The sequence below is a fragment of the Sturnus vulgaris genome, chromosome 1 (genome assembly GCF_052056855.1).
Source record: "Sturnus vulgaris isolate bStuVul1 chromosome 1, bStuVul1.hap1, whole genome shotgun sequence".
NCBI classification, from domain to species: domain Eukaryota; kingdom Metazoa; phylum Chordata; class Aves; order Passeriformes; family Sturnidae; genus Sturnus; species Sturnus vulgaris.
The window spans coordinates 40,896,066-40,909,086 of NC_142243.1; the positions used below are offsets into that span (position 1 = coordinate 40,896,066).

General features: G+C 38.6%; 1 protein-coding gene across 3 annotated transcripts in view; it reads left to right on the forward strand.

The window, feature by feature from the left end:
• The window catches only part of CMC1 (C-X9-C motif containing 1), a 55,111-nt gene that overhangs the window by 28,383 nt on the left and 13,707 nt on the right, over positions 1-13,021 (forward strand). For all 3 annotated transcript variants that reach the window (XR_015803530.1, XM_014888566.2, XM_088164406.1), the window contains exon 3: positions 12,746-12,836. Coding sequence is in view for 2 of the 3 variants with exons in the window: in XM_014888566.2 (XP_014744052.1) it covers positions 12,746-12,836 (91 nt within the window). In the remaining variant the exon portion in view is untranslated. The remainder of the gene's footprint in view (positions 1-12,745; positions 12,837-13,021) is intronic.

Below are 13,021 nucleotides of genomic sequence, written 5' to 3' on the forward strand. Positions count from 1 at the left end.
GCTATGCAATAAATTAATACTAAGCTGAATAATAAACAAGATGTATTGTTAAAGGTCTTCAATGCAAAGAAAGTGATTTCAGACTTTCATATGCTTGTTTTCCGTCTTTGTTTAAATGAAGCCTTTGCATGTGTTTTCTTTATTGTTCTCTTTTGCGCATATTTAAGCTTTGTTGGGTTGAGGATTCAGTCTCTGGTTGGGCAGTGGTGATTAACTTACAGTAAATAGGCAGCAATAATGTGATTTGAGAATGAAAAGGATTCATTTCTTTTAAACGAGGGGAAAAAAAAACCAAGGTTGAAGGAAATAGTTTACATAATCTGTAAACTAGTTAAGGAGCTGAATATTTATGCAGGTTGAAATTGAAGCTTAGTTGCCCTCTAGGGGTTTTACATTAATACAGCATATGCTAGCTTTTGGGTGTTTTTTTCTTCTTTCAGAATAAAGGTGAGACAAGTCTTTGGAAAAAAACTTACATGCTGACAAATCTGTGGTGATAGAGGCATGTGTACATCTGCATTCAGTGAGTAAAACTCATTTAGTTCAAAACCTAGAAAATGGAGAAGAGATTTTTAGCCACATCAGGTTATTTTTAATTTCATTGTACCAGTGGACTCACAACCAGCCAGTCATAGCATTGAAGTCCCAACCCAGAAAAGATCTTTACTTTCAGTTCTAAGTAAACAGAAGACAGAAAGTCACGGGGGTTTGTAATGGGAGCACCAGGACCCTCAGTCAGTTTCTGCTCATGTCCCAGCTGCTGAATGCTGCTTCAAAGTCTTGTGTCCTCAGTGGCCACTGCGCAATGCACAGGGGTCTTCTGTCACTTCTGGTCTTAGAGCAGGTTGACCCCTGGATATAGGTCTGTGATTGAATGTGTTAGAAATAAACTTTGTCTCCTCCTTTAAAAAGCAATTGACAAAACCAGTAGTTCTTGATTGCTTTGATAGGCATGTGATTTTTCATTGGAAATATCCTCATGCCATAGGAGGAAGTGTGACAAATGGCTTCTAAACTGGAGCTACATATACATATCCCCTTGTCTTAACTTTTAGTATCTCTTTTGCCAATGATTTTGTAGCAGATGCACTGTTAACATACTTATTTGAACAATTGCTAAATAAATTCATAAGAGTTTGGTTGTTTTTCTAAAAATGGAAACCACATTTATGTGATTATTTTAGCTGTTTCTTTCATAACGCTGTTGATGCAGTATTACTCTAAAACGTTTTTGCATCAGAAACAAGATAATTGGGGCAGGCAGAATAGATGCACTTAAACAAGCCCCTCCTGCCAAACTTGAGTCCCTCTGCATACAGCTTAAGGAGCACAGTGTAATCAACTTTCAGAAGGTAGAGCAGTGTCCCCAAGGCTTCAGTGTACCAAACTACACCTGGATTTGTGCTAGTAAAGTCAATGGTCTTATATAGATTTTTATGCCATTTGCCTATTAAGCTTTGCACTGCAAAACAGTTACTCTTTTTTGAGGGATGTTCATACCTAGTTTCTGGTGCATTTTCTTTTGGTTTGTAGATTTATCAAAGACTTGTTTGTAAATCCCCTGTCTACCAGTATTTTATTTTATTTTATTTTCTTCAAAATAGCAACTTTTGCTCTGAAGAAATGTACCTGGTTTTTGCAGTCCTTTATTTAAAACATTTTACAGAAGATGAAAGATAAATCTTACAGAGTTACTACCAGATTTCCAGATATTGCTGAGTTTTGGTAATGTGCTTTCCTGCCACATAGTTTAAAGTCATCTCTTCAAAATCATGAAATGAATAGGGTAGTCAAATTCGAAATGCCTCTACAGTCAATGATACAATTTTATTTGAAAAATTAAGTTTACAACTTTATCACACTGTGGCCACAATTGCAAAGGGTCAAGTTACTCTTCACTGTTCACTGCAGAATGTGGACACAGCAGATTTTTATTTTTCCTGGAAAATTTGCACTTTGGTTTTGTCATCCTTACTAGCACTGAGTTGTATCTCATTCAGCAGGAATTCTTCAGCAGGAATTCTTCTGTGGTGAAGAATTCCTGCATCTACACCAGCTTGTGGCTAGTCACTTTTGGAATAAAGAGACTAACCATATACTGCAAAGTAGGGTAAGTACACGATAACTGTTTTGGAGATGTTGGAACAGTGGTTGGGGATGAATTGTGAGGTGTGAGGGAAAGTGACTTCCTCTTCTAATAACTGTATAAATCTTTTATATTCTGTACATTGGGAATATTCTATATTCTCAGAAGACCTGAAATTTTGACCCTATTCTGTATTCATCTCACCCTTCAGCTGGAACCCTGGAACCAGTTTCACTTTTGCTTGGAAGATAGATTCATTCAGAGGAGTGAGAACTACTATTACTGCTACCGCAGCAGACCTTCGCTATTGGAGCTCTGAGTTAACTAGGTGGTTTCGGAAGTCCATTAAATTGAGCTGGGGCAGAGGGAAAGGAGGAATCCCTGACACAGCCCGGTGTAACTGAGAGCTGGTGTGATGGTGGAATAGCTGGGCAAATGCCTCCTCAGGAGTTACATAAATGCCCTGCTCTACCCCCACCGTGTGGTAGAAGGACATTACTGTTACTTCTTCGACTCCATGAAGCTCTGTTTTTGAGAAATAGATATATTTTGCCTTTGGAGTTCAGCTAAAGAGTCAGTCGCTCTGGGACAGGGAGGGGACGTTGTTTCTTTAAATCGTCTGTTATCCGAATTTCTCAGCTGTCCCCGAGTGGCTCGGCAGCTCCTGAAGGAGGCGGGAGGATAAGCAGTGGCAAGGTTGCACGCAGCTCAAGTTGCTTGCACTTGTTTATATAAAAGCAGGCAGTGACAGACAGTAGCCATGGGGGAACTTGCATTTGTTCCAGTTCTGCCTCTTCCAGCGCCTGGTATGGTAACGCTTGATGTCAGGGATACTTACTGCAGGGTGGGAGGAAAATTAGATCAAGTCAGTCTTAAAGGAAGCCGTTGTTTAAAAGCAGTGCAGTTTAACCAGGTGGCTGTGTTTGCTGGATGTGCTTTACCTGAAGCCTTATAGAGAAGGTAATGCTTGTACTTGACAAGAGCATTCCTCAAGCAGGTTTCTTTAGTGAACAAATCATTATGTACCCAAATAAACTGCTTCACAGCAATGTGCTTACTTAGCTTAAAAGGGTAGATTTTTGTAATTTCACTAGGAAAAAGGAGGATTGCTCCTCTGGAAAGAACTGCCTGCATAGCCCAGCAGGTTGTCATCTTTGAGCACTTAAATCTGCCTTGACTGACAAAGTAGTTGCTGTAAAGCCTTATACATAATAGTTATGTTCTTGCTATTTCTCCTGTGGCTTCTGAGGACAAAACTTTGTTGTGTACTGCTGTGCTCTGCCTGTCTTGCTTAGTCAGAAGCAGGAGGACTTGGCTTGTAGCTCTTATAGAGCTGGGTTGCTGGAATTTACTTTAAAAATATGACAGTGTACTAGATTTCTGTGTGTTAGGGGCAAAATGCACACACACATACATAGGTAGGTGTGTATACTCATGCATACAGAAAATGCTGACAACTCTGTATATCCAGGATGGAAGATCAGGTCTGTGGCTAGAAACTAACAAATAGACTAAATTTCTCTGTATTATCTTTGCCAAAGCTCCTTTTGCTGTTGAAGTCCAAGTTCTGTTAAAATTCTGGTGACTAAACATATATTGCTAATAAATTCTGTCTTCCACAGTATTTCATCATTTAGCAATAGTCAGGAAAGCACTGCCTGACATTTTAAGGTATATGTTCTTTTCTGACTCTGTGGCTCCTAGGTAAACACTTTTCCTAGTCAAGTTTCATGTGTGCATTCATATCAAACTGAAAACTAACTTTAGTCTTTCCAATCCTTGTCCCCAGAAAGACATTTTGGTCAGATCTCATGTGTGCAGGACATAGAATGAGCAGAGCAGACCTGTCCTTGTCCTAATGGCAGAACTAAATGCTCCTGAAAGTATCTTGAGATTGCATGTGTATATTATTTTCAGAACGCTTTTTTTAAACTCTTAATTACTTTAATCTGGCATATTTTTCTTAACACTTTAAAGTATTTGTCTGGGTTTTGTTAGTTGAACTGATTGGGTTCGCTTGAATTACTGTGTTTGGCTGTGTTCCTCTGCTTGTTTTATGTTTTTCTTAAACAAAACAATTATTTTCTTTCTTAAACTTTGCTTTTCAGTTCCATTCTCTTGTTTCTTGGTGCTTGTTATAAAATTGGAAAGAAAAGATCCAGCGATCTGCTGTGGATAGGTGTGGATTATTTGGGACAGACAGCAGTGCTTCTCTGCTGTTGCTTGAGGTTTCTGGTTATGCCTCTTAGAAACATCCACAATTCTCAGTCTGGATGGTAGCAAATTTTGGATTGCAGAACATGTGTAGTGAGTCTGGTGAGAGAGGTTACCCCAGTACAAGCTTCAGCATTGCATGCGAATGGAACTGTATCTTCATTGTTCGTGGCTTTCATGAACGTGCTCATCATTCCTTCATGGTCGTTTCTTAAGATCCTCTTTTTTTTCCCCCACAATTTGTCTTTAATGATTGTTGGGTTTGAAAACAAGAGAAACCCTCCTAATATTTCTGTAATTTAAAGATCAGCAGCTGAGCAATGACTTCTGATTCGAATTAACTGATGTTGGAGGATCCCTATGTGCCTTACATGAGTTTTCAGAACTGCTGTGGTATTGTGGTTTTAAAAAAAACTGTAATTTTCTTTATAATTTGGAAACAGAATGTTTAAGTAAGCCATTGCTTTCCTATGTTGATTTTAAAAGCCCACTGTAATCAGTTGACCAAACCTAGATCCTTGTAATATCAATATATGTAGAACATGAAAACTTTGGAGACTCTTGTTCCTAGTAGGTAGGTGGCATTTACAGAGTGAGTAACTGGATATTCTGAAAAAAACCCCAACCAACTCTCAGACATTTTTGATCTGTGTAGAGTGTCGTTGCTCCCTACTTCTCTGGCCTGTTTTTATATCCAGCTGAGAGATACTTTAAGGCCAATTAATTTTTGCAGCAGGATTTTGAAAACCTGTTAATGAAAAAAGCACGCATGGTATGAAACAAATAACTACAATTGCAATAGTTGGTAGTTTATCAGGACTTGAGTGGGCCAGGGCAGAAAAATGTTGAGGGGATCCGGGTTAGGATATACCTTTCTGGCTTCAGGCAGTTTTTCCCCTCTTCCTTCCTCTTCCTTTGGATTCTTGCCCATTTAGACCCACTATGTAAGGCATCCTAAGAGTTTTGAAGAGCATGTGAGAAATTTATGCTTCAAGGTATAAGCCAAGCTTACAGGTGATAGGGATTAGGAAGATACTTCATTTGAGAAGATGTTTTCAATAATGTTTTTCCACATTTTTTTAAAGCAGCTATTACTGGCTTCTGAGAAAGATGGTATACAGGACAAATAGGCCCTTTGATTCAGTATGTTCTCATCTCTTAATGTCCCCTAAAGCAAAGTCTTCAGATTTGTTTCTAGGGTATTGATAAGATGCGTTCTTTATCCCAAGACATTGTGTTTGGACAAACAGATTCTAGGTTTTTTTGGGAAGCATTCTTCCTCTGCAGATCACAGTTGTACTCTTGGCCTTCCTGACGATTCTCTCCTGCTGTATGTTCACCTTAGTCATGAGATGAGGGTGGTTTCTGCATTTCATTCTGAAGTGCCAGAGATGCTGTGGTCTTCTGGGGGGCATGCTCTGTTTGCACTCTGTACTTTAAGATAAAGCTGCTTTTCTATGCTGAGAATGCCTTGGAAATGATTGGCCAGGAGGATGAATACCTCTTCCTTAAAATTCCGGAATTCTTGGGATTCTCTGCTCTGAGGTCCTGTATTGTGTGCTAGTATGTATTGATCATCTCCCGTAGGACAGATGCCACTGGCTACAAAAGCTGAAATGGAGCAGAATTTGGGGGGGCTGGTGAGAAGCAGGAAAATGGAAAGTATATGATTTTTATGTTATAGCAAATGAATATTTGTGGAGACAAAGTATTTGATCTGATAACAGAGGTTCACTTGAAAGAATCAAGGTTATTTTATATCAATTTTCTCTTTGCCCTATATAAGATGCATTTAATTATTTCATGCTATCTCCTTCTGTTCAAATTAATCTGTCTTATATATATTGTTGCTCAAATTAGAATAATTCTTTAATCAGCTGTGTTATGCATCCCATACTAGGCCAGAATAGGAAAGATACTCCTAGCATACACGATGCATGTATTTTATTTGTTGTTGTAATTTAAAAGTAAAATCAGAAATATTGATTTCTACTTGACTGGAGAGATGATTTAGTTTGAATATCAGACTGATCTTAATCAGGTGAGAATTAATTGAGTTGGAGGTATTAGATATTCAGTGATGTTAACTGAACCATAAGCAATCTACAGAGAAGCTTTCTTTTGTACTGTGTTGGAAATATCAAATAGCTCGTACTCTACAATGTAAAACAATCTCTTCATGTTCATGCTACTACTTCCTCTGGCTCATTAAATGCACCAGTAATCTGTTCTGTGCATACTGAGTAATCTTCAAAGTAACAAGCTAATGAATCATAATTTAATACATAATTAAAAGCATAATAATTACCCTTAAAAATGTTGCTGGTAATGTTTTGGATAATGATATGTTTTTGTACACATTTTACAAATGTAGGTTTTAAAATTTTGCCGTTGTTTACATTTTAAAGGGAACTGTTTCTTCCTCCTCCTTCTATCATCCCCAAATCCCCATTGTCATTTGGGCATCTTCTCTCCACTCAGGGGTACAGCCCAAGGAATGACCCAAACACCAGATAAAGCTTTTTTTTTTTTTTTTTTTTTTCATTTTGTGTAGAGGGGAAAAAACCAACCCCAGAATAAGCCTGGTCTGGATCATGATGCAAGCTGGTTTTTTTTTTTTTTTTTATTTTAAGAGTGTGATAGCAGTATCATAAGTGTTGAGAAAATATAAATGGTGAGATAACACCTCTGTAGGACTTTCTCTTAAGTAGTAAAATTGTAAAGTCTTTAAATGAGAGTCAGACCTGAGAGGATCAATTTATCTTGATAATGGGGAATATTTCATTTATTTTGTGTACAAGCACATCTGCAAAATAGATGCACACTTATAATTGATAAAACTCCGGTTCCAGTATTGTATGAAATGTACAACACTTCACAATATGAGGCAATATGAAAGTGCCAAGTACTTTTATAATCTGAACTTTCAGAAATAGCCTTCACGCTACAAACAGTTCATATATTGAAAATAATGAGCATGATTCCTTGGTGTTATATCAACACAGTTTCCATGCAGCTGCTTGTCTGGAGATAAGTCCCACTTTTTATTCTTCTTTTATTTGGACATGGGAAGACTTTGATGTTTGCAGGAAGAAATAATTAACTATCTAATATTTTAAAATATTTAAAGTAAAGAGAAAAAATCATTTATAAATCTGCTAGAAATATAATCTGATACTGGTTGTTTCTCTTTGTTAAATTACAAAAGAATGCCCGCAACTTTCAGTTTGTTTTTAAGCTTGAGGCAGGACATAACAGGTTTTCTTCATGAAGTCTTTCCTTTACATATACATAACTGAAACTTCAGCAGTCCAACAGACCATTTCATTTTGAATGCAGCACAGTGAAAAACCAGCCTAATTCTGTTTGAGTGTGGGATGGTATTGTAGGGTACATAAAGAACACTTGCATCATAAATATGATGCCTTGTTTTTGTTGTCCACTGTTTGTAGTCCTGCAGACACTGAGATTAACTGTTAAATTTAATCTAGTCTGGTTTAATGGTATGGAAGAAAATAATTGTCTTTAACTCAAAATCCTACAAGTTTTTTATTTTTGTCATACAGAGCAAATATTTCTTGAACCTATGAATATGTCCTAAAGTTAAAACGGGCAGGACCCCGGCTTTTTATCTCCTTTTTTAAATTAGGACTTGTATGTCCCAGCACATCTGTTGGTAGACCCCTACCAAATTTGTTGTAGCTTTCTGGTAACGTATCTGATCTTTTAAAATTAATATTTTAGTGTGTATTACATATGCCTGTCTGACTGCTTGAATAGACAGGGAAATAATTTATCCAGTCTTTAATCTGTGCTAAGTGAACTGTTAGCCAGTTTCACTTCAGTTTCCATCTGCTTCTCATATTATCTTGTTGTAAAGTCATAAAGCAGAGTTGGGGAAAAACATTCTTCTTAGATACTGTTTTTTTCAGCAAAGATTAGTGTGGACTGCAAAGATCTTTGTAAACAAAGTGGTCTTTACTGTGCCAACGTTTTAGCTAATTATCAAAGAAACTTTGAAAAGAGCGCTCTGTAACTTAAAAAAGTTTTAAATCAACCATCAAATATCCTAAGTCAGGCACTCAAAACTAATTCTTCATACCTCAAACATAATTTGTATAATTCTGTATCTGAAAGGAATTACAGAAAGACTTGTAATAGGATTTTTATTTTAAAAAATGCATGTCTGTACAGGTTTATAGATAAATTAAGAAGGTTTTTAAAAAACTTTTGTTTTCTCCTGTTCTGTGACTTTACAAACGTCGGGATCTAATCTCTCTTAGTTCTTTGGGTTGTGCTTTCTCGGGTGGGCAAGTTGGGGTAGGAGGACCCAGTGAAATCAACTCTTGGATCCAGAGCAGATGTGGAGGTGCCAGAGACCAAACTCAGCAGCTTCCCTGAGCTGCTCAGGGCCGGAGATGCTCCCTGCTGAAGAGTCAGTCTTTGGAAGGACTCATTCTTCTCTGGCCTCAGCCAAAAAGCCCTCTTGTCTGTCCCTAAAAATGTGGTCTTTCCATCATAGGCAGATCCTCTGCACATGCCAAATGCCGTAGTGAGCAGGTGAGAACTGGCAAAACTGAAGTGCTCTGTATTCAGACATGGCTGTTCAGCTTTTGTTCAGTTGACAGCCGACCTCTCTCTTGGCAAAGATACATTTTGGCCTTACATACTTGGTTGATTTAGAAAAGGTTCTAACATGCAGGCTTGCTTTAGCAGTTAAAATTGCTCTATGTGGCTGTAATGGCCAAAATGTAATGAGACTTAAAATTCTCCAAACTGTGACCAAAACCCATTTTAGATTTGCCTTGCAACAAAAATGTGAAGTTTTCTTCATGAGAGGTAAAGAAGATATCCAGCCTCAAATCAGTGATGAGCTGTTCAGTGAAGTCTCCCTGAGCTGTAGCCTTGATCTTTGCTCCGTGTGCATCCCCTTAGACAGAGCCTGTGGCACAGAGAGGAGCCTGTGGGGTAGCCTATGTCAGATCTGATGTCACGAACCATGACTGCTGCAGGTGAAAGAGGGTCTGTAGCCAGTTTCCGTGGTAACTGGTAGGCACCTGCAGCTTGTTGACGCAGTAGTGGATCTGTCCTTGTCTGTGCACAGAGCATTCAGTGATGGACATATGTAGCTGTCCTAGAAAAGCCTTGGCAAAGGGTTGATTTGATGGAGGCCAAGCCTCTTTCCCCTTTACAAAGCATTTTCACGTCTGTTGTGTTGAGCTCTGTTCCTCAGTTTATTTGACTTGTATTTGGAAATATTTGGGATAACTTTTATTGTTTGAAACATGACTTTCTTTTGTGTTACAGTTCGCAATGAATTTGCAGAGTGGCCCAAAGTTACCTCTTGTATTGCTGCTGCTTGAGGTTTTGTTTTGATAGCTTGCTGCTTGCAGGAAGAAAGAAGACATATCAGCCCATGAACTTCAAAAGTCATGGAAAGCTGTTTCCTGAAGTTGTAAAGATAGTATCATACACAAGATTATGAAAAGATCAATTCTGTTTTTTCTGTAATGTGCAGTGTATCAGGAAGGTTTGTTTGGATTCTTTAGTGTTGTGATTACCCCTCATAGCTGCTGAAGTATTGAATTACAATAGGTTTGTAATCAGATCCTGTGTGTCTGCTCCTTCTGTGGTGTCTTGCGATGCATCCTGAAACTCTGGTCAACAATGCAGATATTGCCTGAGTGAAGAATGAGTAAGGCTTGTCAGACATGGAAATTAATTCTTGGTTTAAGATATCTGGGACTATTGAGCACTATTTCTGACATTATTCTTCAAGCCAGTAGTTTAAACACTGTTTGTGCTGCTCAACATTGAGACATTTCATTTCATGGAAGTGTCACAGAATCACAGAATAAGCTGAGTTGGAGGGGACCCATCAGGATTATCAAGTCCAACTCCTGGCCCTATGCAGAACACCCCAGTCATACCATGTGCCAGAGACCATTGTTGAAATGCATCCTGAACTCAGGCAGATTTGGTGCTGTGGCCACTTCCCTGGGGAGCCTGTTCCAATGCCCAGCCACCCTCTGGGTGGATATCCTTTCCTGATCTGATAGCCAATCTAAACCCTGACCCAGCTTCATGCCGTTTCCTTGAGTCCTGTCACTGGTTAGGAGAGTGAAGAGATTGGTACTTGCCCCTCTGTGAGCAAGACAAAGCACAATTAAAAATAAAAAAACGTTCTCCAGACTCCTAGAAGGTTTCTGGCAAGTGTCTATAACTAAACCTGTCTTGCAGTCCTTCCATCGCTGCCAAACAGAAGAGATGGCAAATCAAGTTTTGTGTGTTCATATAAGGATGCCTAATAAGCTTTAACCTTCTTTCTTCCTCTTTGTTGTTAAGCATCAGTAGTGTTAAAGCTGAACAGCTGGAAGCAGTTTTATCACTTTGCAACAGTGCCTGAGCAACCATGTACCACAGGCAGGACCTTCTGAAGCCAGGGAATGCTGGCAATTGCAATTCAGGCTTTTTTTGTTCACTGGGACATCACGCCTTTAACCAATCAAGACTGGTGAGCTAACAAGTGAGAGGGACCTCCTGTTGTCTTCAGTGGTATTTTACTTCACAGCTTCCAGAAGAAATGATTACTACTACAAAAAAAACACCTCAACCCAAAACCTCAACACAGCACTTAAAGAAGGGCCTGTAGAGACCATAAATCAAACTGGTCACTAGACAGACCATAAGCTTTCAAAAGCTTTGGATGTTTTTCCCAGAAAAAAAAACAAAGGTCATTTTTAGAAATGTACTAATAGGCATGATTTTTCTGATATGCTGATGTAGGAACAATCAGTATAAACAGTCCAGGAAAGAACAGAAGAAATGTCAGATTCACCTTTGAAAACCAAAGAAATATTCTGATAACCTAATAACACATTTGCCTTGTTCTGAGCTTAAACTGCTTAGTAAACTTGAGCTGTCCAGGCGTTTCCTCAAAGTTGTGCTTGTGCATTTGGATGACTTTAAGTCTAAAGCACATAGATCTTAGAAACTGGGGGTGGTTGTTAATAGATACCTTTGAGCACAGGTTACAGTGTCTTCCCAGCTGGTAATTAATTGGTTAATTTAATCCCATTTTCTGCACGCTTCCATCTGTTTTTCATGTAGGATGTGGTGGAGTTGCCAGTGTGTAACGCTGGGTGCTGTGTTGGAGAAGGTTTTTAAGTGTTCATCAATAAACAATATGTTTGAAGTAGGTAAGAAGTCAGTTCTTCACAAAGTTTGGCAGTATAAGGACACTTAAATCTGTCATCAACACTTTCAGCAAACACTACCTTGTCTTGTAAATTATTTTAGTGAAAGCCTAATTAATAATAGCTGTGGACAAGCAGATTAATCTCACCTAGGGATTGCTTGCAGCTGTTGGATCACTTTCTCAAAATCTTGCCAGTAGTGTCCAGGATCCTAGAAGATGGATTTTGTTCCACTGAGGTCCACAATGCCCATTTCAGCAGGCATCTGCTATGAGCAAAGGACAGGAGTAGTGCCTCTATAGGCACAAATCACTGCTTTCTCGTTTATTTCAGTCTTGATGTAACTATAAACTGAGCATAGGTGATTTACCTGTTGTATGATGTAGTACCATTAAATTTGGATGTTACTAGATTAGCTGTAAATTTTGCTAAGTATGTGTGAGAAAATAACAAGTTCTGTATGCCCTACATTTGCTGGATATTAAATCACTATTAGGAAGACCATGGAGGAGGAGAAATGGATGGAATTTTGGAAGAAGATGCAGTAAATGAACTTTGATGTAGTAGAAGAACTTTGTTCTTGTTCTGGCTTCTGGTTGATCTTGGACACATAGCTTTCTTTTTCTGTCTCTTTCTCTCTCTATTTTCCATCTGCTAAATGTAGCTGATTACCTCTTAGAACAGAATAGTTTGAAATCTCCTGATAGAAATAACAGCCAATTCTTATCTAGGGTTATTATTCAGTGAAACATCTGTACAGGGTGCTGGTAACAATGAGGCATAATTTTAGTTACTCCCAGATAAATCCCATGTCCTTAGCCATGACTTTGCTGTTCTGTTTTAGTATCTCACCGGCTTGTTTTTAAGTCTTAAGATCCTTAAAACAGACCAGGTACTTTCACTTCGTTTAGCAACTTTATTGTTAACTGCCAGAGCTGTAGGTGATAGCCCTGAGTAGAGCATGTGAAAAGCAGGCACATGAATCATGGATTTGCTGCAAGAATAACTTCAGAAATGGTATTAGCAACAGCAGTATGTGTATAAATGTGCTACATGATGAGGGGAGAATCCCAGCTAAAGTGTTGCAGAACAAGTGACAAAGACCTTGCAAACAATATGAGAATCTAGGCCAACTATGGTTATATTAATAATAAATCAGATCTGGTCTGCTACCTCCTCCACACAGGGCTTTTTCACCTATTGTCATTCCTCTAACTTCAATTTAGTTTGTGTTGTTTTTTTTCCCCAGCATTTACCAAGTGCTGTCAAGAAACTGGTATTCTGATGGTGGTGAAGTGTCGGCAGGAGAACACAGCACTGAAGGATTGTCTGGTTGGCTAGTAAGTCCCTCATGAGTTTTTGCTGGGCTTTTGTGCATGGCCTGAACTAATCGAGAAATGTTAAGTATTCTGAAAAGAGCTGTGCAGGGTTAGGGACTTGGATGTATTTTCTGAAAATGGTATTTTTGCTTTATTAAGACCATGCTGGTCAGGGCCCTAACTGACAAGATTTTATTTACCATATG